Source organism: Symphalangus syndactylus, chromosome 20, assembly GCF_028878055.3.
Source record: "Symphalangus syndactylus isolate Jambi chromosome 20, NHGRI_mSymSyn1-v2.1_pri, whole genome shotgun sequence".
Classification (NCBI taxonomy): Eukaryota; Metazoa; Chordata; class Mammalia; order Primates; family Hylobatidae; genus Symphalangus; species Symphalangus syndactylus.
In genome coordinates, this window is record NC_072442.2 from 68,433,888 (window position 1) to 68,461,629 (window position 27,742).

Sequence of the window (27,742 nt, forward strand, 5' to 3'; positions counted from 1 at the left end):
TTTGAGATGGAGTTTCACTCTTGTTGCCCAGGCTGGAGTGCAGTGGTGCAACCTTGGCTCACGGCAACCTCTGCCTCCCAAGTTTGAGCAATTCTCCTGCCTCAGCCTCCCGAGTAACTGGGATTACAGGCGTGCGCCACCACACCTGGCCAATTTTGTATTTTTAGTAGAGACGGGGTTTATCCATGTTGGTCAGGCTGGTCTTGAACTTGTCACCTCAGGTGATCAGCCCGCCTCGTCCTGTTGCGTTTTTTAACATTTTATTCATCCTAAAGCCCTCTAGTGTACAACTTTGGCTTTTTTTATCAAGGAATCCAGAAGCTTGCTTCTGCATAGTTCAGCTAAGTAATTCTAAACCAAAAAACAGTAATTTAAAAAAATCATTTAGGGTGGGCGCGGTGGCTCACACCTGTAATGCCAGCACTTTGGGAGGCTGAGGCAGGCGGATCACCTGAGGTCAGGAGCTTGAGACCAGCCTGACCAACATGGAGAAACCCCATCTCTACTAAAAATACAAAATTAGATGGATGTGGTGGCGCACGCCTGTAATCCCAGCTACTCAGAAGGCCAAGGCAGGAGAATCCCTTGAACCCGGGAGGCGGAGGTTGCAGTGAGCCAAGATCATGCCATTGCACTCCAGCTGGGCAACAAGAGTGAAACTCCGTTTCAAAAAAAAAAAAAATTATTTAGATGCCCATTAGATCTGCAAAAACTAATTTTAAACTAAAGTTATTACTTTCCCACTTCTGGGGCATATGATCAATTAGAAAATGAGGATGTAAGAAAGATAGCTTTGCCCAAGCTGGTGTTTCGTTTTTGGTTTTGAGACATTGCTCTGTCACCCGGGGTGGAGTGCAGTGGCACCATCATGGCTCTCTGCAGCCTTGACCTCTTGGGCTCAAGAGATCCTCTCACCTCAGCCTCCTGAATAGCTGGGACCACAGCCACGGGCCATCACACCCAGCTAATTTTTTTATTTTTTGTAGAGACACTGTCTCGCTGTGTTGCTCAGGCTGCCAGCTGGTGTTTCAAACAGATGAAGTTGGAAAGTTCTTCAGCTTCTCCAGAGTTGTTTTTCTGAATTGAGGTGTTATGGAGCCTGCATGTAAATACAAGTGTGCCTTGAGTTAAATCTCCAGAGAGATTTAGAATGGCCGTATTGCCAGAGCTCTCCTAGTTAGCTTGCAGGACTGTCTGAAGTCCATGTCCGTCTGACATGTTACTGGAATTAACAAACCCAGGGATGCTTAGTGCTCCTTCGTGTGACTTTCTGGCTATCTCACCTGCCACTCAGTGCCGCTGTGACTTAGCAGCCAGAGTTTTCAGGAGACCTCCAATGTGTCTGTTGAAATTCAGGGTAAGAGTTGAGAAGTTTCTCTGTTTGTTCTAAGAGTTCTTACCCCAACCTTAGGGGAAATTAATAGTAAATTTACTCTAACTTTAATGATCAATAAAGAAGTGCCCTTGCCTCATCGTCTTTATATAAAGCAGTAGAGTCACATGGTTCAAAAATCAAAACAATATGAAAAGGTATTGTAAACCGGGTAAGTGTCTGAGACAAGTCTCGCCCATTTAGAGGTTTGTTTCACCAAGGTTGAGGATGTGCCTGAGGAGACCCAACCACTGATCTGTGGCCCGCACTCTTTACAAAGAGGATTTTTAGGGCTTCAGTATGTGGGATATGATGAGGTTTCTCTTCAAATAATCTGATCAATATTTTATTCTTTAATTCATAGTACCCCGCCCCCTTTTTCTTTTTTCCTTTTTGCCTTTGTGAGATGCCCAAGCACACCACAGTACCAGGTGTTATCAGTACCAGCTCACATTCCTTTCCTTATTTGGAAAGAGGACTAACTTTCTAGCTCATTACAGACACCCCTTCCCCTTCCTCTCCACTTTCTTTTACGTGCCCACCCTATCTAAAAAAATCAAATGTTTAGCCAAGCGGGATTAGTTTAGATTGTACGACCTGACCCCGGCCAATGGGGAAAGGGTACAGGGGCAGGACTTGTGTCAGGAATAAAGGCTCTCGTGCCCCTTTGTTCAGGTGTGCTCTCATGGCAACTGGCCAAGGAGGCACCCCTCTGCACAGAAGTAAAATTGCTTTGCTAAGAATCCTTTGTTCAAGTGTTCAATTTCCTTAGGATTTTGAGCGTTATTCCTAACAAGTATTTAAAAGGGAAGAGCAGGAAGGGAGGAAAGAGGGAAAGGAAAAATAAAGGAGGGTAGGTAGGGAGATAAGTGGTTACATTCTTGTGAGGCTTTGATTAGCGCTCACCAAATCTACATGTCACAGTGAAAGGAGGGGGTAGAGGAAGTCAGTTAAGCATTCAGCTCAGTAAATCTACATTTAGCACTCACCAAATCTACATGTTACAGTGAAAGGAGCAGGCAGAGGAACAGTCAGTTATGCATTCAGGTCAGTAAATCTATATTTAGCACTCACCAAATCTACATCTTACAGTGAAAGCAGCAGGCAGAGGAACAGTTATGCATTCAGCTCAGTACATCTACATTTTGTCTCAGGGCTGGTGAGGGATGGTTTGTGGTGTTGTCTTTGTCCCTTACCTATGAAGATAAGCTGTTAATTTATATTGTCAGGTGAGGGAGACCACCTGGGGAGATATGTGGCCTTCTGTCTTGTAGCTTTTCTGTTTAGGAACAAAAGGAAAAGTTTTTTGCATGTTCCATGACTCAATCTCCAAGCTTAACTCTTCCCTTTGGCTTAGTGAATTTGGTTCCAAGATTTTATTTTCCTTTCACAGTATACCCCATGCCCATCAATCCCATTCCCCCTGCGTCCTATGGGTAACCCCTTCGTAAGCAAATACAAATAGATAAATCCTTATTTTCTCTTTTTTAAAACTTTATCGGCCGGGCGCGGTGGCTCACGCTTGTAATCCCAGCACTTTGGGAGGCCGAGGCGGGCGGATCACGAGGTCAGGAGATCGAGACCACGGTGAAACCCCGTCTCTACTAAAAAAAAAAAATAGAAAAAATTAGCTGGGTGTGGTGGCGGGCGCCTGTAGTCCCAGCTACTCGGAGAGGCTGAGGCAGGAGAATGGCGTGAACCCGGGAGGCGGAGCTTGCAGTGAGTCGAGATTGCGCCACTGCACTCCAGCCTGGGTGACAGAGCAAGACTCCGTCTCAAAAAAAAAAAAAAAAAAAAACTATCTATCTGACTGTTACTTTCTGCTGTCCTAATTATGGCACATTTTTATTTTCTAGGTTCTGTGATTTAGAGTGGTCTGGCTATATAGACAGCTTCTAAATTGTCACATTTTGGAGCAAGGTGTATTATTTTTACTATTAATTTACATTTAACATGAATCATGATCCTAAGTGCATCAGAATGTCTTCGTAACATTCGCCAAAGAAGAGAGGGCAGCACTGCTGTCCTACAGTGTGGCTCTCGCCTGGTCCAGTTACCAGAAATGGTTCTTTCGTCACTGTGATGTCCTGGGTGGGCTTCATTCTTTAGTAATGTACTTTGTCTAGAGCAACTTCCTGCAACTATGTGAATAGATCTTGAAGACAGTGAGGTTTGGTTTCCTTTGTCCTCTGAAGTCTTTATGGTTGTTGCTTCTATTGTTTATTGGTCCCGGCGAGAACTGGAGCTGACCTGATGTCATGATCTGTGAAAACAGTTTCTATTAAGGAAGAAGTACCAGGAAATCCCATATGCCACTGTAGACCTGCCTCTCTCGATACCATTTACCACTCCATACTCCAGCCACCATGCACAATGGTTGTGCATTGAGGCCCCCGTGATAATTAACAGGAGTAGAAGCTGGGCTCAGACACTCTGGCACTTGCATAGGTCAAGGAGTGTGTTGTGCCCTTGCAACAAATCCCACATAGACATCCATATGCATATTGTCCCACCAACATCCCCTAAGCAGAAACCAGGGTTAAGTACAGAATAGTCCCTAGAACATTTTGGTTGCCCGGCCTTAGGTGAGCCTTTCTGGGGCTGGGATTTTGACACCATCTGCTCCATTGTTTCTCAACTGCTGTGTTCTGACGCATCAATTGTTTCACCGCATTATCATCACGGAAAGCTTGGTCTCCCTCAAAACATGAACTCGGTAGGCCCTGTGTTCCAGCGGGGGCTTTTGGACTTGACTTTAGGAGGACAGAGTCCCTCTCCCCTCTGTGGTGCTGGGGTATTAGTGAATCAGCCTTGAAGAGATAAGGGGCTGGGGCCTCAGCCTCCCAAGAGGCTGTCAGTGGAGAATGGTCTCCTGCCCTCAGATCTTGGGCATTTCCACAGCACACTGTCCCCCTCTCTCCGGCCGAATACCTACATACGCTCTTGTAATAGGAGGGCGGGAACTGCACCCAAAACCATACAAAAAGCAAGTCTGTGTATTTGGACGCCTCCCCAGCACTCGGTCACCGAGTTTCTCCTTTCCAACAGCAGCGGTTACTGTCATGCAGTTTAAGTGATTTATTGATGTCTCGGCTAAGCTTGCGACAGTTTCAGGACATTTCAGCCATCAAGGTCTAACAAGCCCTTTCCATTCCCGAGGAGCCCTCAGCCAGCCTCCTCCTTCCTCAGCTCCTCGCTCTGGACGCGTAGCCCCTTATGGCGTCCATCTTGGACGCCCCTTTGTTGGCGCTCCATGCCCCCCACTTCCTTCTTCGTCAGCTCCTCCACTTTGGCCGCGTAGCTCCTCATGGCGTCCATCTTGGACGTCCCTTTGTTCGCGCTCCAAGCCTCCCACTTGGCCGTGGCTTTCACGTCTGAGGCCGGAGGGGCGGGGATGTCGCAGTCGCCCTGGGTGGCCTGTTTGTACAAGCCGTAGACCAGCAGCTTCTCCTGATCGCTCACGGGACCCTTCAGCTGCTTGAGGGCCGCGCGCGCCAGCTCGAACTCCACTTGGCACATGGGGTGGTGGAGGCGGTCTCTGGTGCTAGAAGCTGGAGGTGGAGAGTCGGAATGGCTGTTACTACTCGATCTCAGGGGGAGGAGACAGGCACACGATGTTTGTGTTTTGTCAAGCACAGATTGCAAGCTCGGGGTCCAGCGTACTGGATCTACCCCACCATGTTTGGGCTCACACGGCGCATTTTCTGGGGAGGACCAGCCGTCAAAAAGCGTCTAGGATCCGGAACGCTGCTGTCTGAAGGGGGCGGCGCGGCAGGAGCGCGCTGAGGGGCTGTATGTGGTGCGAGCTGGACAGGTGGGAGCGGAAGCCTCCCGTGGTGCGGCCGCGCTGGGTAGTGGGCGTCCCGGGGGAGGCGCGCCGTGCGGGTGAACTGTGTGCGGGGCACGCCCGGGGTTACCGGGTGAGGGTGAATGCGGGGCCGGGGAATCATGAGCCGGACCCGCTGGGATCCCGGAAGAGGGGCCGGGCAGGAGACGGTGCGGAGGGCTCCGGGGAGCGACGCCCGAGTACCTGAGGGCTGGTGGGAGGTCTCTGCCGGAAGGCGGCGCTGTGCGCTTGGCGCTCGTTCGTGAGGACTGCGCGTGCGCGGGGGAGGCTGTGGGCGGGGCCGGGCGGAGGTTGTGGGCGGGGCCTGAGCGCGGCCGCCGTGGCGCCTGCGCCTCCCGTTGTGCAGTGCGTCCCGCGCCGCGTTCGAGTTCTCGGAGGGGAGGGGGCGTTAGCCCCGCGCAGCCGCCGGCGTCGCCGCCATGGACCTAGGTGGGTGCCGCGGCCCCCCGGCCCCGGTCTGCGACCCGCAATGCGCCACCAGGGCGGTGCTGCCCCGTCGCGTCTCCTCCGGCCGCGCACGCTCGCGCGGGCCCGGGCCCAAACGTCCTCCGCGTCGGGGCGGGTCTAGGGGTCCCGGGGTGGCCTTGGCGGGGGGTGGTCCGGGTTCCGCCGCGCGTTGGGCCGCGTCTTGCCGCCTCCGGCCCCCTCCGCGGGAAAACACGGAGCAGACGTGAAGTTAGAGCCCCTGGAAGCGCCCGGGGCTCGCGCACGTGCTTTGGGAAACAGGCTCCCTTCGAGCACCCCCGGGCGCCCGGACGGCCTCATTTCCTGAACGGCAACTGCGTTCTTGAGCAAGTGTCTTACGCTCCAGGTGTCTTACGTTCATCAGGTTTCCTCATCGACAGAGCGGGGAGAATGGCAGTGTGTCTCCCCACTGAGTTTTGGGCGACTTTTCACTGAGATCTCCGAGGTACAGTGTCCCGTGTGGGGCCGCGCGGGTCACACCCGCGGTTGGGGCGGCTGCGCTCCTGAGGTGTCACTTTGTGAACCTGCGTGTGTCCTGATTCAGAATCTTACAGGCAAGGTCTGGGAGGGAGCCCATAGGAACTAGAAGCTCCCAGCTAAACCTTGGCACGCTGCTAAGACCAGGAGGCTGTTCTCGGAGAGGTGGGGGTGAGGCACCCCGAGATGTGTCAGTAGTAGTAGGCTGGGGGGAAATGGTCTGGTCCCCGCCCCCAGACAGCTCTTCAGGAGCGGAATGGCAGAGCTCTAAGGGCTTGGAGCCCCTCAGCCGTAATTGCTTCCCAGCCCCACCACATTCAGGCTGGGACACCCTCAGCAAATCGTTTCTGCGCCTCAGTGTCCTTATCTCTAAAGCAGGAATAGTAGTCCTCAAAAGGTGATTGTGAATAGAAGATATCTTGCATGTGTACCACCTAGCACAGTGTCTGGCATGGAGTAGGCGCTTAATAAACCTAAGAAGCGGGCTCTGGCAAGCACTAGTTAACCATCCGTGATAGAGCACCGGAGTATTTTCCAGCTAGTAACTGCCCTGGGACTTACTACTTCAAACTGTGCGTACTTACTGCACCTGGAAGGCAGGTGTTGAGGGCCAAACATCTGCTCAACTAAGCCAATATGCAATAAAATTAAATTTACAGCGTCAGGAGGGACCATATTTTGGGACCCTGGGAGAGCCTCCTGAGCCAGAAAGAAGGGCGGTAACCCCCCAAAGAGGTCCCCTCTGCAGCCTAACCCTCCCTGGGCGTCGGTCTCAGCCACTGTGAGATGAGATGGATTGCCTCCACAAGTGGGTTACATAGTGCTGAGCCCTTGGCCTGCTGCTGCTCCCATAAATGGGAAGGGTCAGATGGTCCTTAGTCTCCTGGAGTCAGTGTTTTCTCTGCTGGTTGTCTGGCCTGTGAAAATGGGGAATATGAGCTCTTGGGGGCATGAGAGACTGAGGAAGGAGTAGCATCTCTCAATCCTGGGAAAGGGGAGAGGACTCAGGAATGAGGAATAGGGAGCAGTGTTTGTACCCTCTTTTAGTTTCTGGGTCAAAGGAAACATACCTGATAAAGACCTACATCCTTTGATGTTTCTGAGCTGGAGGAGGCAAAGAATAGTGACAAGATTCTGGTCTTGCCGACCATGAAAAGGTTTGAGGAAACCAGCATTTACTGAGCACCTAATTAGACTCTAACCTGATTCTTACTGTAGCTGTATCTCATTTATCCATCATAGCGTCCCGGGGAGATGGGGTCAGGAGACAGCAGTACCAACCCACTGATATATACCAGTCAAGCAAGGGCTTGAGTGGTATATATCACGTGATCCCCAAAGTCATAACATGAAGTCTGTATTATCCCCACATATGCAGAAGGAAGGCTTGGAGAAGCAATCTGACCAAGATCACATCCCCTTTTTTTTTTTTTTTTTTTTTTTTTTTTGGAGATGGTGGTGGGGGAGGTCTCACTATGTTACCCCAGCTAGTCTTGAACTCCTGGCCTCAGGGATCCACCTGCCTCAGCCCCCCAAGTAGCTGGGATTACAAGTGCTAGCCACTGTACCTGGCCAGAATCACATCATTTTTAAATGGCTGAGCTAGGATTTAAACCCATGTCTGATTAAACATCCCAAGATGCTTTCCATGGTAAGTCTGTGTCAATCGTTAGTTCCCTGAAGGAAGGCTTAATCTAGCACAGTATTTTATGTATCTACTCCCTGGTTTCTCCCACAGAGCTAGGGCCATGAGTAGCTTGTTTTTGACTGGAAGGAGCTGTGGGGTGGACTGTTTCCCTGAAAGGTAGAAGAATGTTTGAAGACTGTTCCCAAGGCAAGGTTATAAAGAGTGAAGGCAGGGCTTGTCTGATTCCTTCTGTGCCCATTACTCTGTGGTTATGTGATTGCTCTGTGCCCATTACCCTGTGGCTGTGTGATTGCTTCTGTGCCCATTACCCTATGGCTGTGTGATTGCTCTGTGCCCATTACCCTATGGCTGTGTGATTGCTTCTGTGCCCATTACCCTATGGCTGTGTGATTGCTTCTGTGCCCATTACCCTGTGGCTGTGTGATTGCTCTGTGTCCGTTACCCTGTGGCTGTGTGACTGCTGCTGTGCCCATTACCCTGTGGCTGTGTGACTGCTGCTGTGCCCATTACCCTGTGGCTGTGTGATTGCCGCTGTGCCCATTACCCTGTGGCTGTGTGATTGCTCTGTGTCCATTACCCTATGGCTGCGTGATTGCTCTGTGCCCATTACCCTGTGGCTGTGTGACTGCTGCTGTACCCATTACCCTGTGGCTGTGTGACTGCTCTGTGCCCATTACCCTGTGGCTGTGTGATTGCTGCTGTGCCTATTACCCTGTGGCTGTGTGACTGCTGCTGTGCCCATTATCCTGTGGCTGTGTGATTGCTGCTGTGCCCATTACCCTGTGGCTGTGTGATTGCTTCTGTGCCCATTACCCTGTGGCTGTGTGATTGCTGCTGTGCCCATTACCCTGTGGCTGTGTGATTGCTCTGTGCCTATTACCCAGTGGCTGTGTGATTGCTGCTGTACCCATTACCCTGTGGCTATGTGATTGCTCTGTGCCCATTACCCTGTGGCTGTGTGATTGCTCTGTGCCTATTACCCTGTGGCTGTGTGATTGCTCTGTGCCCATTATCCTGTGGCTGTGATTGCTGCTGTGCCCATTACCCTGTGGCTGTGTGATTGCTGCTGTGCCCATTACCCTGTGGCTGTGTGATTGCTCTTTGCCCATTACCCAGTGGCTGTGTGATTGCTGCTGTACCCATTACCCTGTGGCTGTGTGATTGCTCTGTGCCCATTATCCTGTGGCTGTGTGATTGCTGCTGTGCCTATTACCCTGTGGCTGTGTGATTGCTGCTGTGCCCATTACCCTGTGGCTGTGTGATTGCTGCTGTGCCCATTACCCTGTGGCTGTGTGATTGCTGCTGTGCCCATTACCCTGTGGCTGTGTGACTGCTCTGTGCCCATTACCCTGTGGCTGTGTGATTGCTGCTGTGTCCATTACCCTGTGGCTGTGTGATTGCTGCTGTGCCCATTACCCTGTGGCTGTGTGACTGCTCTGTGCCCATTACCCTGTGGCTGTGTGATTGCTGCTGTGCCTATTACCCTGTGGCTGTGTGACTGCTGCTGTGCCCATTATCCTGTGGCTGTGTGATTGCTGCTGTGCCCATTACCCTGTGGCTGTGTGATTGCTTCTGTGCCCATTACCCTGTGGCTGTGTGATTGCTTCTGTGCCCATTACCCTGTGGCTGTGTGATTGCTGCTGTGCCCATTACCCTGTGGCTGTGTGATTGCTCTGTGCCTATTACCCAGTGGCTGTGTGATTGCTGCTGTACCCATTACCCTGTGGCTGTGTGATTGCTCTGTGCCCATTACCCTGTGGCTGTGTGATTGCTCTGTGCCTACTACCCTGTGACTGTGTGATTGCTCTGTGCCCATTATCCTGTGGCTGTGTGATTGCTGCTGTGCCCATTACCCTGTGGCTGTGTGATTGCTGCTGTGCCCATTACCCTGTGGCTGTGTGATTGCTCTGTGCCCATTACCCAGTGGCTGTGTGATTGCTGCTGTACCCATTACCCTGTGGCTGTGTGATTGCTCTGTGCCCATTATCCTGTGGCTGTGTGATTGCTGCTGTGCCTATTACCCTGTGGCTGTGTGATTGCTGCTGTGCCCATTACCCTGTGGCTGTGTGATTGCTGCTGTGCCCATTACCCTGTGGCTGTGTGATTGCTGCTGTGCCCATTACCCTGTGGCTGTGTGACTGCTCTGTGCCCATTACCCTGTGGCTGTGTGATTGCTGCTGTGTCCATTACCCTGTGGCTGTGTGATTGCTGCTGTGCCCATTACCCTGTGGCTGTGTGATTGCTCTGTGCCCATTACCCTGTGGCTGTGTGATTGCTGCTGTGTCCATTACCCTGTGGCTGTGTGATTGCTGCTGTGCCCATTACCCTGTGGCTGTGTGATTGCTGCTGTGTCCATTACCCTGTGGCTGTGTGATTGCTGCTGTGCCCATTACCCTGTGGCTGTGTGATTGCTGCTGTGCCCATTACCCTGTGGCTGTGTGATTGCTGCTGTGCCCATTACCCTGTGGCTGTGTGATTGCTGCTGTGCCCATTACCCTGTGGCTGTGTGATTGCTCTGTGCCTATTACCTAGTGGCTGTGTGATTGCTCTGTGCCTATTACCTAGTGGTTGTGTGATTGCTCTGTGCCCATTACCCTGTGGCTATGCCCCCTTCATCTGTCATGAGAAGCTCAGCTGTCATGTCCTGTGGTACATGCTCAGTGGCCCCTGTAGTTTGTACAGTCCTCCTGCTATTTCTAAACCCCTCTCCCCACATCCTCTGCTGGCCCAGCCTTTGCTGGAGGGTCTGGCCTCAGCAGCCCAGGTTTTTCTTTTCACACACTTTTCCTGAAGGATCTCATTCACTGTCTTGGTTGAGTGATCCCCTCTGGGCAGATACCTCTCAGAATCACATTTCCCAGCTGACTTCCCTCCTGAACTTCCACCCGGCATTTCCGTTGCTGGAGGACATCTGTACCTTGATAGCCAAAGCTGAACTCATCTTTCCTCACACCTGTTCTGATTCTCCTCCATTCCCTGTATGTGACGTCACCTGGTGTCCTCCCAGTTCCCGGGCTGGAGAGCTCGGAAGCCATTCTGGATTCCTCAGCCAAGTCCTTCTGACTCCAGCTCTGCAGTGGCTCTTGTAGTCCTCCCTTCTCCCCTTGCACTGATGTCATTTAAAACCCTTGTCATCTCTAACCATGACAGCCTGCTAACAGCAGGGGCCATCTGGAAACATTTTCACTGTCTTACTTGGCTTGTCTGTGTGCAGGACCCTTGAACATCTGTGAAGAAATGACTATTCTGCATGGAGGCTTCTTGCTGGCCGAGCAGCTGTTCCGCCCTAAGGCGCTGGCAGAATTGACAAAGTCTGACTGGGAACATGTTGGACGGCCCATCGTGGAGGCCTTAAGGGAGATCTCCTCGGCTGCAGCACACTCCCAGCCCTTTGCCTGGAAGAAGAAAGCCCTGATCATCATCTGGGCCAAGGTTCTGCAGCCGCACCCCATGACCCCGTCCGACACGGAGACACGGTGGCAGGAAGACCTGTTCTTCTCGGTGGGCAACATGATCCCCACCATCAACCACACCATCCTCTTCGAGCTGCTCAAATCCCTGGAAGCTTCTGGACTCTTTATCCAGCTCCTGACGGCCCTGCCCACCACCATCTGCCATGCAGAACTAGAGCGCTTTCTGGAACACGTGACCATTGACACTTCTTCCGAAGACGTGGCCTTCTTCCTGGACGTCTGGTGGGAGATGATGAAGCACAAGGGTCACCTGCAGGACCCCCTGCTCTCGCAGTTTAGTGCAATGGCCCATAAGTACCTGCCTGCCTTAGATGAGTTCCCCCATCCTCCAAAGAGGCTTAGGTCAGACCCAGACGTGTGCTCCACCATGCCCCTGTTGGCCATGCTGCTCAGCGGGCTGATGCAGATCCAGAGTTGGATCCTGGGCCCTGGGAGGAAGTGCTGTGCGCTGGCCAACCTGGCTGACATGCTGACTGTGTTTGCGCTGACAGAGGACGACCCCCAGGAGGTGTCTGCAACCGTGTATCTGGACAAACTGGCCACAGTGATCTCCGTGTGGAACTCGGACACCCAGAACCCCTACCGCCAGCAGGCGCTGGCAGAGAAGGTGAAGGAGGCAGAACGGGATGTCAGCCTGACCTCGCTGGCCAAACTCCCCAGTGAGACCATTTTCGTGGGCTGCGAGTTCCTGCACCGCCTGCTGCGGGAGTGGGGGGAGGAGTTGCAGGCCGTGCTCCGCAGCAGCCAGGAGACAAGTTACGACAGCTACCGGCTGTGCAACAGTCTGACTTCCTTCAGCCAGAACGCGACGCTCTACCTGAACCGCACCAGCCTGTCCAAGGAGGAGAGGCAGGTGGTCTCTGAGTTGGCGGAGTGTGTCAGGGACTTCCTGAGGAAAACGAGCACAGTGCTGAAGAACAGGGCCTTGGAGGACATCACAGCTTCCATTGCCATGGCCATCATCCAGCAGAAGATGGACCGCCATATGGAAGTGTGCTACATTTTTGCCTCTGAGAAGAAGTGGGCCTTCTCGGATGAGTGGGTAGCCTGCCTGGGGAGTAACAGGGCCCTCTTCCGAGAGCCTGACTTGGTGTTGAGGCTGCTGGAAACAGTGATAGACGTCAGCACAGCTGACAGGGCCATCCCTGAGTCTCAGATACGGCAGGTGGTCCACCTGATCCTGGAATGTTACGCAGACCTCTCCCTGCCAGGTAAAAATAAAGTCCTTGCAGGTGTCCTGCATTCCTGGGGGCGAAAGGGCCTCTCTGAAAAGTTGCTGGCTTATGTGGAGGGTTTTCAGGAAGACCTCAATACGACCTTTAACCAGCTCACTCAGAGTGCCTCCGAACAGGGCTTGGCGAAAGCTGTGGCTTCCGTGGCCCACCTGGTCATAGTGCACCCAGAAGTCACGGTGAAGAAAACGTGCAGCCTGGCTGTGGTCAATCTTGGCACCCACAAGTTCCTGGCCCAGATTCTCACTGCCTTCCCTGCCCTTAGGTTTGTGGAAGAGCAGGGTCCCAATTCATCTGCCACTTTCATAGTGTCATGCCTCAGAGAAACCGTCTGGATGAAGTTCTCTACACCCAAGGAAGAAAAGCAATTTTTAGAGCTCCTGAACTGCCTGATGAGTCCCGTGAAGCCCCAAGGGATTCCAGTGGCTGCTCTTCTTGAGCCAGACGAGGTGCTGAAGGAATTTGTCCTGCCTTTCTTGAGGTTAGATGTTGAAGAGGTAGACCTCAGTCTGAGGATCTTCATCCAGACTCTAGAGGCAAATGCGTGTCGAGAGGAATACTGGCTCCAGACCTGCTCCCCGTTTCCGCTCCTCTTCAGCTTGTGCCAGCTCTTGGACGGCTTCAGCAAATATTGGCAGCTTCCCAAGGAGAAGCGGTGCCTCTCTTTGGATAGGAAGGATCTGACGATCCAAATCCTGGAGCTCCTGTGTGAGATTGTATCAGCCAATGCCGAGACCTTCTCCCCGGATGCCTGGATCAAGTCCCTGTCCTGGCTCCACCACAAGTTAGAACAGCTAGACTGGACTGTGGGCCTGAGGCTGAAGAACTTCTTTGAGGGGCACTTCAAGTGTGAAGTGCCAGCCACACTTTTTGAGATCTGTAAGCTTTCAGAAGACGAGTGGACCTCCCAGGCCCACCCAGGGTATGGAGCCGGCACGGGGCTCCTGGCCTGGATGGAGTGCTGCTGCGTCTCCAGCAGCGTCTCGGAGAGGATGCTGTCTCTCTTGGTGGTGGACGTGGGCAATCCTGAGGAGGTCAGACTGTTCAGCAAAGGCTTTCTGGTGGCCCTGGTACAAGTCATGCCTTGGTGCAGCCCTCAGGAGTGGCAGCGCCTTCACCAGCTGACCAGGAGATTGCTGGAGAAGCAGCTCCTCCATGTCCCGTATAGCCTGGAATATATTCAGTTTGTTCCCCTGCTCAACCTGAAGCCCTTTGCCCAGGAGCTCCAACTCTCCGTCCTCTTCCTGAGGACTTTCCAGTTTCTCTGCAGCCAGAGCTGTCATAATTGGCTTCCTCTGGAAGGCTGGAACCACGTGGTCAAACTCCTCTGTGGCAGTCTGACCCGCCTCCTGGACTCAGTCAGGTTGATACAGTCAGCTGGCCCTTGGGCTCAAGGACCAGAGCAGGACCTGACCCAGGAAGCCCTGTTTGTTTACACCCAGGTGTTCTGCCATGCTCTGCACATCATGGCCATGCTCCACCCGGAGGTCTGTGAGCCACTCTATGTTTTAGCCTTGGAAACCCTCACCTGCTATGAGGCTCTGAGCAAGACCAACCCTTCTGTCAGCTCCTTGCTCCAGAGGGCACACGAGCAGCGCTTCTTAAAGTCCATTGCCGAGGGCATCAGCCCCGAAGAACGGCGCCAAACCCTGTTGCAGAAGATGAACAGCTTCTGACCTGCGCGGGGAGCTGGGCCCCAACATGGCGGGTCTGCAGAAGAGCAGCAGCTGCGCGGGAGAAAAAAAGCTGGGCCTCAACGTGACAGGTCTGTGGGGGCCAGACCCAAGCAGCCTGGACTTTACAGTTACGTGAAACTGTCCACAAAAAGTCATGGCAATAATGGTGTAAAGAAAATAGTTTCTTGGGTATTTGTAACGTACAAACTATCATAAAAATTCTCCTCTTTTGCATCTCACTTTGTCTCTTCCAAGTCGGCCTCAGCAATAGCCCAGGATTAAATATGCTCTGAAATTGGGTTTAGTATCTTCAAGATCAAATCCAGCCGGGAGGAACATATTCATAACGACGTTTCCATCCTAGATTTTGGCAAATAAGCCCAAAGTTGAAACCTTGTGAGTGGAAAAAGCATTACAGGGTACGTATAACCCCCTTCAAGAGTTATTTCATCTTTTAATGTTTTTTTCTTGAGGTATCTTGGAAAGGACAGCAGCTTGGAAAAGAATCCAGTCCAGCCCTGGCTCTGCCTCTGGCCATGAGATTGCTGTGCCCGAGAGGCCTGCACAATTCTAAAATGAGAGGATGGGACGGCCAAGATAAACTCAGTGGCGAGGAGCTAGGTTAATGACCTCAAGAAAATGGGTCCCCTCTGAATTGAGGAGTGCGTACAGTCTTTGTTGCTTAGGCTGGCCTTGAACCCCTGGACTCAAGTGATCCTCCCACTTCAGCCTCCTGAGTAGCTGGGACAATAAGCACACCCACTTCCCATACAGTCTTAACTCCATCTATTCAGTCACCCCCAAAGAGGCTACTGTGAAGACAAGACCTGGCAGACCCAGCAGAGATGTGCTGAATGGATGGGTCACGTTAGCTTCTGCGTCAGGAGGGGCTGTCGAGGTTTGGATGAATGAATGGTTTGAATAAGGGAATGATGTGTGCAGGAACATAAAAAGTGAGTTTGGGCCAGGTGCAGTGGCTCACACCTGTAATCTCAGCACTTTGGGAGGCTGAGGCGGGAGGATCACTTGAGACCAGCCAACATATGGAAGCCCTGTCTCTACAAAAAAAAAAAAAAATTAGCTGGATGTGGTGACACACAACTATATTCCCAGCTACTCAGGGGGCTAAAGCAGGAGGATCCCTTGATCCTGGGAGGTAGAGGCTGCAGTAAGCTGAGATCAGACCACTGCACTCCAGCCTTGGTGACAGAGTGAGACCCTGTCTAAAAAAAAAAAAAAGAAAGAAATTGAGAGTGGGCTAGGTACGGTGGCTCACACCTATAATAATCCCAGTGCTTTGGGAGGCTGAGGCAGGAGGATCACTTGAGGCCAGGAGTTTGAGACCAGCCTGGGAAACAGAGATAACCTGTCTCTACAAAAAGAAAAAAAAAATGAGTTTAAGGTGTCTGAGGTATGAGGAAACTATGAGAATTTGAGAATTGGCTGGGGACATGTTTAATGTGTGAGATGAAAGGGGGAAAAGAATATGTCCCATCACTACCTCCATATCCACACCCTCCTTCACAATAGGGCATTACTCAGGTTCTCTCCTCAGGTAAAGTAGGCTTGGCTCCTTGATCAATAATTGGGCTTCCACTCCCCCAATTCCTTAGTAAGATTCACTTATGAAGAGAAGAAAGGGTTTCAAGTTACGTGTGACCACTACGCTTGAACTCTGGGAACCTTCAATGTATTACTGGGACCATGAACCACACAAACAGGTTTGAGTGAGGTGTGAGCTAGACCTTTCTGGAGGCTGAAAGCATTCACACACACACCCCTCTGCTAGTTACATGGACACAGACCTGGAGCTACAGCACACAGCAGCCAGTCAAGCTGGGTCACAGGATGATTCTTACAGGACACTGATTTTTTTTTTTTTTTTTTTTTTTTTTTTGAGACAGAGTCTTGCTCTGTCACCCAGGCTGGAGTGCAGTGGCACAATCTCGGCTCACTGCAAACTCCGCCTCCTGGTTTCATGCCATTCTCCTGCCTCAGCCTCTCCAAGTAGCTGGGACTACAGGCGCCCGCCACCACGCCCGGCTAATTTTTTGTATTTTTAGTAGAGACGGGGTTTCACCGTGGTCTCGATCTCCTGACCTCGTGATCCGCCCGCCTCGGCCTCCCAAAGTGCTGGGATTACAAGCGTGAGCCACCGCGCCCGGCCTGGGACACTGATATTGATGTATTTCACAAATGAGAATAAGTTGGGAATGTCAGTGCAATTTAATCACCATAAGTGTGACTTTTCACTGATAAAAAAAAAAGACAATTAAAAAATAGCATTTTGTTTTTTAAATGGCACCCATCAAAGACTAAACAGTCAAAATGAGACAAATCATTCAGTCCTTTAGACGTTCACAGACAATTAAAAGGCACTTTAAAAATCCACTTTTTAAACTACCACTTCAGAACACATGGTAGCACAGTCTCAAACCCATCCTAGTTGATGGGAATGATGAGTGTTGGCACCAGAAAATCCTGCTTGCAGAAGGGGGTGCAGGTGTCGGTCCACAGGACAGCCTCTGGCCAGGCTGGCTGCCCCCTCACTCTGCAGCCTTCTGTGGCTAAATGGCAGGACACTCACACAGGAATGGGCTTTGGACCACAAGCTCTGGCGTATCGGGAGGCTAAGTACTCAAGTACTCAGCAGTCTAGATGACACGTTTCGTGGTTTGGAGGACAGAAGTTGGTTTCCACATCACATGAAAAGGACAGTGTCATAGAGTGGGGTTACCCAGTAAACAGCTACCAAAGCCATCATTTCACGTTTCCCTGTGGTTTTTATGAGCACGTCCTCTGCATGTGGATATAGGGAAAGCTGGGCATGAAGGGGTGTGTTAAAAAGAACAGTATCTGTGACTGACTGCAGTAAGCTCACAAGTTTGACACTGTCAGACTTACCAAGTCAGCCTGCAAAGGTTGTGCTGACCTCTTGGCCACACTACCTACTCAGGTTCCCATCCATGCCTCCTGCCTGTCCCCCCCGCCAGCCCCACCAGTGAGACTTCTGATCGGAAGTCGATAGACATAAGAATTCAACTCTGACCCATGGATGAGAGGATGAGGCAAAGAACCAATGGGTTATCTAGTAAATGATCAAAAACTACCTACCCACAATGATTGTCCCAAGCCAATGTCACAAGAAGACATTACTTCCAAGAACCAAGTCATCCCTTGCTTCTGCGGGCCCAGTGCCGTGGGTACTGCCCTGAGTGGTTTGAAAGGTGGGTAGCTGCTGATACAGGGACAGGCAGATGTGCAGACACTTATCACCCTGGTCCACCGATCACACCCCATGCTTCCACCTCCCAGAGCTCTTGAGATAAGACCCTAGAAGGATCCTTGGGCTTGCATTAAAACCACTTTGCTGTCCGTGGAGGTCTGACAGGACCCAATAGTTGTTACTACAAAAGTGCTTTTGCAAATAGGGCAAGTTAGAAGGAGGAGGTAATATGAATATTCTTTAGAAAAACTCAAATCCATCTGCTTATCAATACCCGAAGTCTGAGGCCACCCAGGGCACAATTTGGTCCATGGAATGCTGAGTGGAGGAGGCAGCTGGTGTGAGGCTGCGCCCGACTCCCAGGAGCATTTAGTCATCCTTTTTGGCTTGGGGAGTGTCAAAGAGCCGGACTGCCTTCCTGCACAGCAGACAGAACCAGTAGATCTGAGGAGCTATGAGGAAGGCATTGGCCACGTTGCAGTAGAAGGGGATGCTGAAGGGTACTTGGAGCAGGCTGAGTCCCTGCTGGCGGCCATAGGACCAGTACATGAAGGGGAAGAGAAGGATCCGGCAGGAAAGGAAGGTGGCCAGTGTGAGGATTCCATTCACCTTGTACAGAAGGGTGTGCTGCTGCTTTAGCTGCAATAGAAGAGGAAGGAAAAAGGTAAGGTCACCACGAAGCTGGGCATCAGGGAGCGAGTGGCCCAAGTCTCACCCCAGTAAATGCCACACAGGTGCAAGTGCTCATCAAGACCTCGGCTGTCAGATTCCCTGGCGCCCAGACGTTTGTCTAGTTTTCTGACACTTGGAGAAGACATTCTTGAACACTATCATATTGATATATGCAAATAACCTCATTTTCTCCAATAGTGATTCTGAATTTGACCCAGGCCACCCAGCTGACAGGAGTACAGGAACCATGGATTAAAGTATGTGTGTAACCAGGGAAAAAATAGAATGAGCTGTATCAAACTATCAAACTTAGGTTGAACCTACAATTTCACCCCCACTGGCTGAGATGACCAGCTGACCTTTAAGGCAGTTGAAGGATCTCTCATTCCACTCTCCTGGCATTAGGGATTTCTCCACACCCACCATCTCTGAAGGAAAAGCAGAATCCACTCCCCCCCACACTCTTTCTGCCATTTCATTCATACATGCCTGAATCAGGACCCTCACTCTCTCTGCCATTCATTCATACATGCCTGAATCAGAACCCTCACTCTGCCATTCATTCATACATGCCTGAATCAGAACCCTCACTCTCTCTGCCATTCATTCATACATGCCTGAATCAGAACCGTCTCTCTGCCATTCATTCATACATGCCTGAATCAGAACCCTCACTCTCTGTGCCATTCATTCATACATGCCTGAATCAGAACCCTCACTCTGTCTGCCATTCATTCATACATGTCTGAATCAGAACCTCTCTCTGCCATTCATTCATACATGCCTGAATCAGAACCCTCACTCCCTGCCACTCATTCATACATGCCTGAATCAGAACCCTCACTCTGTCTGCCATTCATTCATACATGTCTGAATCAGAACCTCTCTCTGCCATTCATTCATACATGCCTGAATCAGAACCCTCACTCTCTCTGCCATTCATTCATACATGCCTGAATCAGAACCCTGCCCAGTGACACAAACGGAGTGCTCAGTTCTGCCGTGAAGATGCAGCCGACAAAGAAGTCCCCAAGGTCTCCCCGGAGCCTCTGCAGATGACGAAATGAAAAGGGGAAATAAGCGGAGGTTAAGAAACCACCAGAAGGAAAATTCCAATGAGGGCTACTGAAAAGGGTAACCGTGAAGGGCAAGGGACGCTCAATAGTCAAGCGCAGACCCAGTTACTATCCTGCTGCATTCGTGGCAACAGCACTTTGATGGTCCAAGCCCTAGGATCCACAGGCAAATTCAGACAGGATGACGGCATCCCACACCAAGCTCTGAATTTTGATGACAGCCGGAAGGAAGGCTGCAGCCTACTTTTGTATATCAAACTTAGTCATGCCAAGACACTCAGCCTGTTTGGTTCAACAAAATGTGCCAGGCCCTGTGCTAGATGTTAGGGTCTGAAAGCACCCTAGATGTTCTGGTTCCTAGATGGTAGGTCTCAGAGACTTCTTAAAGAATTTAATGCACGTTACCTCTTTTTATTTTATTTTATTTTTTTTGAGACGGAGTTTTGCTCTTGTTGCCCAGGCTGGAGAGCAATGGCATGATCTCAGCTCATCGCAACCTACGCCTCCTGGGTTCAAATGATTCTCCTGCCTCAGGCTCCTGAGTACCTGGAACTACAGATGCACAGCGTCACACCTGGCTAATTTTTGTATTTTTAGTAGAGACGGGGTTTCACCATGTTGGCCAGGCTGGTCTCGAACTTCTGACTGGGATTACAGGCATGAGCCACCTCGCCCGGCCTCCTTTTTCAAGAAAGCAGTAAGCATAGTAAAATATCAGCTCTGCCACTTAGTACCACTGAGAGATATAAGAATACTCTTAGAGCCCCAGTTTCTTCATCTACAGCATAAGGCTAATAGTTTCTAATATTTAGCAAGCTATGAACTTTTAAATCATGTGCCTGGCAGGGTGCGGTGGCTCATGCCTATAATCCCAGCACTTTGGGAGACTGAGACGGGAGGATCCCTTGAGCCCAGGAGTTTGAGATCAGCCTGGGCATCATAAGGAGACCCCATCTCTTTATTTAAAAAATAATAAAATAAATAAATAAAACTACATGCCGGCCAGGAGCAGTGGCTCATGCCTGTAATCCCAGCACTTTGGGAGGCTGAGGCAGGTGCATCACCTGAGGTCAGGAGTTTGAAACCAGCCTGACCAATATGGTGAAACCCCGTCTCTATTAAAAATATAAAAATTAGCCAGGTGTGGTGGCATGCATCTGTAAACCCAGCTGCTTGGAAGGGTGAGGCAGGAGAATCACTTGAACCTGGAGGCAGAGGTTGCAGTGAGCCATTGCACTCCAGCCTGGGCAACAAAAGCAAAACACCATCTCAAAAAAATGAATAAATATATGAATAATTAAAAAGATAAAACGCATGCCTTCCCCTGGCAGGCACTCAAGAGCGAGGAATTTCCCCTCAGCTTTCCCATTGCTTTTCCTTGTTGGGTGGGCTTTTATGGGGAAATGGATCTGGGGAGAAATTAGGAGGCTATTTGCTTTGACAGTCTGTGTTTTGTGACGTAAGAATAATCCACACAGTGCTCTCTGGCACTGTTATGTTGCTTTGTATTATATTTGTATTTTATGTCGTTTTTATCTTGTATTGAACTAAGGATAGAACCTCTGACAAACGCTAGGGAATCACAGAGGGCTGGGGGTTTGTTAAAAAGAATGTTGGGGCCGGGTGCGGTGGCTCACGCCTGTAATCCCAGCACTTTGGGAGGCCTAGGCAGGAGGATCACTTGAGTCCAAGAGTTTGAGACCAGCCTGGGCAACATGGAGAAACTCTACAAAAATTACAGAAATTAGCTGGATGTTGTAGTGTGTGCCTGTGTTCCCAGCTACCTGGGAAGCAGAGGCAGGAGGATCACTTGAGGCCAGTCGTTTGAGGCTGCAGTGAGCTGTGATCCCACAACTGCACTCCACCCTGGGTGACAGAGTGAAACCCTGTCTCAAAAAAGAAAAACAGAAAATATGCTGATGTTGATGTTGGTAAGGAGGATCATGAACGTGTCACGTGTAATGGTGTTCCTCCACTATTCACCTGGGGGAGGTGGCTGCTGAAGCAGCACGCACAAGGAGAATGGGTGCCTACGAGTGGCAAAGAAAAGAGGGGCAATCCCAACTCCTAAGTAATGGTCAAGACGTCCAGCTCAGGCCAGGGGCGGTGGCTCACGCCTGTAATCCCAGAACTTTGGGAGGCTGAGGCGGGCGGATCACTTGAGTTCAGGAGTTTGAAACTAGCCTGGCCGACATGGCAAAACCCCATCTCTACTAAAAATACAAACATTAGCCGGGCGTGGTGGTAGGCACCTATAATCCCAGCTACTTGGGAGGCTGAGGCAGGAGAATCGCTGGAACCCGGGAGGTGGAGGTTGCAGTGAGCTGAGATCACACCACTGCACTCCAGCCTGGGCGACAGAGTGAGACTGTCTCAAAAAAAAAAAAGACACCCAGCTCAACCCAGCTGCTGGTCTGCTGTCCTGGAAGGCCATACCTGTGCGATTGGCACAAGGACAAAGAGAATGACCGCATGATGTGTGATCATGAGGCGGTTTCGACTTAGGAAGTTTCGAAGGGTGAGGGAGGGCGCACGGTTCTGGTCTCTGGTTCGGCACCATTCACAGAGGTACATGGCGTACGAGTCATAGATCATGTATGGAATCAGAAACCACACATATTCCCGGGCAAGCCAGTGCCTGAAAGAAAGCATATGAATGGCCCGTGAAATCATTGTGGATATCCATTATGAAGGCTCACAGCCAAGTTTGGTGCTTGATCAGCTGTTATTACTCCAAATACTTGACAGTAAAGATGTTGAAACTGATAAACAGGGAGAGTAGACCACTTTCCCTCAGTTTCAGGGCCAATTCGTGAGTGTCAAAGGCAAAAGGCAGGCGTTCACTCAGCCCTGCCTGTTGGAGCAGCTTGCCGCCACCACTTGCCTGACTTAGCTACTAATTTGTAATAGATGTTCTGGCATTTTGTGATAAAACTGACTTTGATATAGATAGATATACAAATGATTCAACGGCCCCACCAAGAAGCTGGTTTGGAAAGTGTCCCAAATCACAAATCCAACACGTCTAGTTTAACTCCTCAGCTGCTCAACAGTTGGAGGTTTACTAACTTAAATCCTGGAACCTGTGAGTTTTCTCTTGCGTCTGCATGCAGCCCCACTCTATGGAGTTTCTGGGAGGCAACCCTGGCCATTTTCTTTACAATTCTAGAGCTGGCTGGGTTCGATGGCTCACACCTGTAATCTCAGCACTTTGGGGGGCTGAAGCGGGTGGATTACTTGAGGTCAGGAGTTCAAGATCAGCCTGGCCAACATGGTGAAACCCTGTCTCTACTAAAAATACAAAAATTAGCCAGATGTGGTGGTGCACACCTGTAGTCCCAGCTACTCAGGAGGCTGAGGCAGGAGAATCGCTTGAACCTGGGAGGCGGAGGTTGCAGTGAGCCGAGATCACACCACTGCACTCCAGCCTCGGTGACAGAGTGAGACTCCATCTAAAAAAACAAAAACAAAAAAACCCAAAAAGCAATTCTAGAGCTAATCTCAATTCCATTAAGAAAAGCAGGTCTGGAGGCTGGGCATGGTGGCTCACACCTGTAATCCCAGCACTTTGGGAGGCTAAGGCAGGCGAATCACGAGGTCAGCAGTTCGATACCCGCCTTACCAACATTGTGAAACCCCATCTCTACTAAAAATACAAAAATTAGCTGGGCGTGGTGGTGGGCACCTGTACTCCCAGCTACTTGGGAGGCTGAGGCAGGAGAATCGCTTGAACCTGGGAGGCAGAGGTTGCAGTGAGCCAAGATGGCACCACTGCACTCCAGCCTGGGCAACAGAGCGAGACTCTGTCTCAAAAAACAAACAAAACAACAAAAAAAGCAGGTCTGGAAACGAGCCTGGAGCTCGAGAGCCACATGACGGCAGTTAGGGACCAGGAGAGAGGCTAGGTCAAAAGCCAGTTTTCCCATGTACTTATCCACAGGGGCTGAATCAGTGTTTGCTGAATGGAAGTAACCGTTGATCACTGCCCTAAAGCAGATTAGAAGGAAAGCCTCTACAATTCATACTGTATGGTTCCCAATGATGAAGAAGCATTCCACAGATGTTTTCTGTGAAGAAACATCTAAATTGAAATCATGTACTATCTGAGGACTCCATTCACGTGGTCAGCAAGTGTTTGGTGCGCATCCACGTGTTAGAAAACCATTTCGTTTTATGGTTCTCAAACTACCTGAACATTAGAATCACCTGCAGTGCTTGTTAAGGGCTCCAGTCTCCAGAGATTCTAAATTGTAAGCCGAGGGCCCTCAAATCTGTATTAACTTTGTCTCTGATTTCGGACGGAGCCAGTCCACTGAACTGCAACGTTGGAAACACAGTCTACAGAGGCGTCATCTGAATTTCTGCTCTTGAGCAACTCCACACTTAACCACGGCGTAAATAATGAATAAACAAGGCAAGCAAGTAATGGCAAGTATAACACACTTGTAGGTGAATTCATTAGCCAGGTTCCTTTTTTTTTTTTTTTTTGGTTTTGGTTTTTGAAACAAAATCTCGCTCTGTTGCCCAGGTTGGATGTAGTGGCGCCATCTCAGCTCACTGTAACCTCCGACTTGTGGGTTCAAACGATTTTCCTGCCACAGCCTCCCAAGTAGCTGGGATTACAGGCACCTGCCACCACGTCCGGCTATTTTCTTTTTAAGTAGAGATGGGGGTTTCACCATGTTGGCCAGAGTGGTCTCAAGCTCCTGACCTCAAGTGATCCGCCCACCTCAGCCTCCCAAAGTGTTGGCATTACAGGCATGAGCCACCGCACCTGACCTAGCCAGGTTTCTTTTGGCCAAAAGATGCGATACTTATTCCAGTGCCCATCTATGGTCTCAGGTGCTTTCTTGAAGCAATTTCAAGTAAAATACCTATAAACAGCTACTAAAATTTTAGCTGAAATATAGCTGGCCTCTCCCCTTGAAGGGAACCTAGGGTTTTCATATTTTCAGCAATTCAGAGAAGAGATCTGTAATTGTGACTCATGGGTAGAATCCTCTGAAGATTTATTAGCAAGAGATCTGGATTATAATCTTAACTACCACTAGCCTGTGATTTAACTTTGTAAAATGAAGATGCTAACCCTTGTCTTACTTACCTGTCAAAGCTGCAGTGAAGATTAAATAATTAAATGTGGGAAAGTCGGCCGGGCATGGTGGCTCATGCCTATAATCCCAGCATTTTGGGAGGCCGAGGCGGGCAGATCACCTGAGGTCAGGAGTTCGAGACCAGCCTGGCCAACATGGCTTTACTAAATATACAAAAATTAGCTAGACGTGGTGATGCATGCCTGTTATCTCAGCTACTCAGGAGGCTGAGGCAGGAGAATCACTTGAACCTGGGAGGTGGAGGTTGCAGTGAGCCGAGACCTCCCCACTGCACTCCAGTCTGAGTGACAAAGTGAGACTCCATCTCAATAAAAAAAAAGGGGGCGGGGAGAGAGGGTCCTTTTAAATGTTAAAAGATACTATACAGGCTGGGCACAGTGGCTGACACCTATGATCCGCCTGTGATCACTTTGGGAGGCCTGAGTGGGAGAATGGCTTGAACCCAGGAGTTCCAGACCAGCCTGGGTGACAGAGCAAGACCCCATCTAAAAACAACAAAGTACTATCTGAATTAAGTACTTAAATTGAGAAAACTACCTGGAGCTGTGACTTAGTCATTTTAGGGGTCTGAACCCCTTTAAGAATCTGACTAAATCTTTGGCCCCATACCACATTCTGCCTATAATTTGGGGGGATTTTTAACTCCTTGTATCTAATCACATTCTATATGAAGGCATAAAATGAGAAGGCCTATAATAGAAAAATATTTAGTGTATAATGTATGAACCCTGAAAGGCCTTTTTTGGCTGGGTGCAGTGGCTCACGCCTATAATCCCAACACTTTGGGAGGTCCAGGCAGGAGGATCGTTGGACGCCAGGAGTTCAAGACCAGCCTGGGCAATATAGGGAGACCCCTGTCCCTACCAAAAAAAAAAAAAAGCCAGGTGTAGTAGTGTGTGCCTGCAGTCCAAGCTTGGGAGGCTAAGGCAGAAGGGTGGCTTGAACCCTGGAGTTCAAGACTACAGTCAGCTATGATCATGCCGCTGCACCTCAGCCTGGGGGACAGAGACCCTGTCTCGACAGGAAAAAAATAAAGTAAAAATTTGCTGGGTGTGGTGGCTCACGCCTGTAATCCCAGCACTTTGTGAGGGTGAGGCAGAAAAATCACTTGAGCCCAGGAGTTCAAGACCAGCCTGGGCAACATGGTGAGACCCTGTCTTTAAAAAAAAAAAAAGAAAAATTGAACCCAGCCACACAAATATTAACCTTTGGTGTCTACAATCACTGTCACTTGATCTATCTTCTCTTAGCATCTACTATTCATCACCAATAGCCAGTTTTGTTTTTAAAAAGGCAGAAGAAAAGCACAAAAATCATGACAGCAGGATTGATCCCAAGTAAGACCACAGGCTAGAGAGACAGACGGCCTGCTCAGGCCCCTCGCAGTCCAGTCTCAGCAGGTGAGAAGCAGGACTTGGCAGAGCCCACAGGAGAGCAGGGCCTGGAAAGGCGTTCAACTTTCCTGCACATCCGACTGTGGTCCTTCAATATGGGAGAAAGTGAGTGTGATTCTAGCAAGACCGGTGGGGAAAACAAGGCTTGAAATAAAAAAATAAAAGCATCACCATTGCCCAGGTCTAAACACTGTACATAGTAGACGATTCTGGTCTTAATTTATGATTTGTTTCACTGGAACTGCACATAGGTGCACATTTCCTGACCTGCCTCTGGACTGAGCATACAAGTCCGTGATCTAAGCGCTGGAACGTCTCAATCACCTTTAGCAAATCTGCAGGAAAAACAAGAGCGACGTGTGCGTGGAAAGGGGTGGTGGGTTTGTTCCTTTCCATGGGGGGGCTCTGCTAACCACGCTGGACGTGTATTAGCCAATGATGCTCCAGAGTGAGAACCCAGTGAAACCAACTACGAGAATCCGAAGCCATACTCCCAGTCGTAAATGCTTCCACGCTTCTCTCTTCCATGGAGGACCTGGATCCCTGGCTCACACCACCTGAAATCAGACTCCGACTCTGTCGGACTCCCTCATTTCCGTGGACTTTCTCCTAAGCTGGGGGTGCTCGAAGACTCCGGAGAGGAAGAAGGAGCCCATTGTGGTGCCAGCTTTTCTCCTTAGTCAGCTATCTAAGCGCGTGTGCTGAGAAAGGGCCAGAGCCTGCGAGCTACTGAAATGTCACATTTGCAACAAGCCCCTGGCCCGGGCTCTTACCTGCCGGTGATCACATCGTCGCAGGAGCGAATGATGACGATCCCCGAGCCGGTGGCCAGCACGGCGTGCACCGAGGAAACCAGCCTAGCGCGGGCGGAGAGGAAAACAGCGCGCGCGCTCAGTCCCGTCCGAGGACCGCAGAGAGCCCAGCCCAGCCCTTCGGCCTGACTCTCCCCAGCCGCCGGCAGATGTGGGGAGCGGGCTCCGGAGACTCACCGGCCATTCCCGCCCGCCCCGGCCCCGCTCCCGCCAGGGGAGGACGCGGAGGCGCTTCGGAAACTCGGGCCGCCGGGACCCGGAGGGAGCAGCCCCCTGGCTTCCTGCCGCCCCCCTTTTCCGCCCTGGGCCCCGCAGCCGGGTGGGGTGGTGTGGGCAGCGCCCTGGGCCTCGGGGGGCGTCTCGGCGGCGCCGGTACCTGGTGCTGATCATCACGCAGTCGGTGCGGCTCCATCCGGGCTGGGAGCGGCGCAGCGCCCAGGTGCAGAGCGCGAAGAGCCCCGGGAAGAAGAGCGCGCCCCAGGCCAGCGTCAGCAGCATCGGGGCTGCGGGTCCGGCCGCCTCGCTGGCGCCGCGTGGCTGGGTTCGGCTCGGCGCGCCCCGGCCCGGCCGCGCGATTTCAACCCTCCGCCCCCGTCCTCGTCCCGCCTCCGCCCGGCGCTGGCCCCGATCCCGCGGCGCGGCTCTGCGCGTGACCAGGCCCGGCGGCTGCGATCGGGCGGGGCGGGGTCTCTGGCGGTCCCTGGGCCCCGAGGGTTCCCCGGCGTCCCCGGCGGGCGGGTGGGCGGAGGCGGAGGCGGGGACCTAGGCGGCGGCTCTGGCCGGGGCCGCGGCGCGCGCGAGTTCCGAGTTCCCCGCTCTCTGCCGAGCGGCCGCGGGGCCAAGGCGGAGGCGGGAAGGGCCGCGGCTCCCCGGCTTCTGTTCCGTCACCGGACGCGCCTCTCCCCGACCTGCTCTTCTCGCCGGCCCCGGGCTACGGGGCGGGGTGGGCGTGGGGCCCAGGCAGCCAGGTAGGAACCCCCGCCGGGGTGGGGCGAGGCCTGCGGGGAAGGAGGGAGGGAGGCGGCCTGTGGCCCTGGGTTCGCCGGGCCTCGTCCACCAAACCCTGGTGCTTCTCGGCGGGAGTCTTCAGGATGTGGCCTCTTCCCGCACCGCCAAGATGCCTTTCCCGCTCCCGCCAGCGGCTGCAGCCGCTTCGGGGGGCGCTCTCAGAAAGCATGAGGTCCAGGGCGTCCAGCAGCCCCCTCTCCACCTGCACCAGGAGGCGGACTGTGGAGGCTGCAGGCTTTTACTGCCTCTCGGC

The 27,742-nt window shown here is 51.6% G+C and overlaps 3 protein-coding genes across 10 annotated transcripts; 1 reads left to right on the top strand and 2 right to left on the bottom strand.

Moving 5' to 3' along the window:
* Positions 1–2,410: 2,410 nt before the first annotated feature.
* Positions 2,411–4,891, bottom strand: LOC134735294 (diazepam-binding inhibitor-like 5). Of its 2 annotated transcripts, XR_010118325.1 has the most exons (2): positions 3,430–4,891; positions 2,411–2,651 (listed from the first exon to the last, which is right to left on the bottom strand). XR_010118325.1 is itself a non-coding variant. In XM_063629768.1 (1 exon), the coding sequence occupies exon 1, from the start codon at positions 4,889–4,891 to the stop codon at positions 4,538–4,540; it is 354 nt and encodes a 117-aa protein (XP_063485838.1). In that variant the 3' UTR covers positions 2,411–4,537. The 2 variants fall into 2 exon arrangements, 1 of the variants encoding a protein (XP_063485838.1); XM_063629768.1 differs by having other exon boundaries at positions 2,411–4,891.
* Positions 4,892–5,124: 233 nt separating this feature from the next.
* Positions 5,125–14,429, top strand: GEMIN4 (gem nuclear organelle associated protein 4). Of its 2 annotated transcripts, none has more exons than XM_063629647.1 (2): positions 5,125–5,186; positions 11,024–14,429. In XM_063629647.1, the coding sequence occupies exon 2, from the start codon at positions 11,047–11,049 to the stop codon at positions 14,188–14,190; it is 3,144 nt and encodes a 1,047-aa protein (XP_063485717.1). In that variant the 5' UTR covers positions 5,125–5,186; positions 11,024–11,046; the 3' UTR covers positions 14,191–14,429. The 2 variants fall into 2 exon arrangements, with proteins under 2 accessions (XP_063485717.1, XP_055112597.1); XM_055256622.2 differs by lacking the exon at positions 5,125–5,186 and adding an exon at positions 5,478–5,648.
* Positions 14,430–16,393: 1,964 nt separating this feature from the next.
* Positions 16,394–27,636, bottom strand: TLCD3A (TLC domain containing 3A). 6 transcript variants are annotated; one of them, XM_055256637.2, is made up of 5 exons: positions 26,858–27,636; positions 26,443–26,526; positions 21,601–21,802; positions 19,042–19,137; positions 16,394–18,055 (listed from the first exon to the last, which is right to left on the bottom strand). In XM_055256637.2, the coding sequence occupies exons 1-5, from the start codon at positions 26,977–26,979 to the stop codon at positions 17,786–17,788; spliced, it is 774 nt and encodes a 257-aa protein (XP_055112612.1). In that variant the 5' UTR covers positions 26,980–27,636; the 3' UTR covers positions 16,394–17,785. The 6 variants fall into 6 exon arrangements, with proteins under 6 accessions (XP_055112612.1, XP_055112613.1, XP_055112615.1 ...); XM_063629762.1 differs by lacking the exon at positions 16,394–18,055 and adding an exon at positions 18,845–18,889 and having other exon boundaries at positions 18,971–19,137; XM_063629763.1 differs by lacking the exon at positions 16,394–18,055 and adding an exon at positions 18,910–18,927 and having other exon boundaries at positions 18,971–19,137.
* Between the last annotated feature and the right edge of the window lie 106 nt (positions 27,637–27,742).

Excerpts from the sequence above, each read along its gene's own strand:
- LOC134735294 (XM_063629768.1), bottom strand. The coding sequence starts at position 4,891 with ATGTGCCAAGTGGAGTTCGAGCTGGCGCGCGCGGCCCTCAAGCAGCTG.
- TLCD3A (XM_055256637.2), bottom strand. The coding sequence starts at position 26,979 with ATGCTGCTGACGCTGGCCTGGGGCGCGCTCTTCTTCCCGGGGCTCTTC. Across the intron at positions 26,527-26,857 it reads TGCGTGATGATCAGCACCAG|GCTGGTTTCCTCGGTGCACG; the intron begins GTACCGGCGCCG and ends CGCCCGCGCTAG. Across the intron at positions 21,803-26,442 it reads GACGATGTGATCACCGGCAG|GCACTGGCTTGCCCGGGAAT; the intron begins GTAAGAGCCCGG and ends GCTTTCTTTCAG.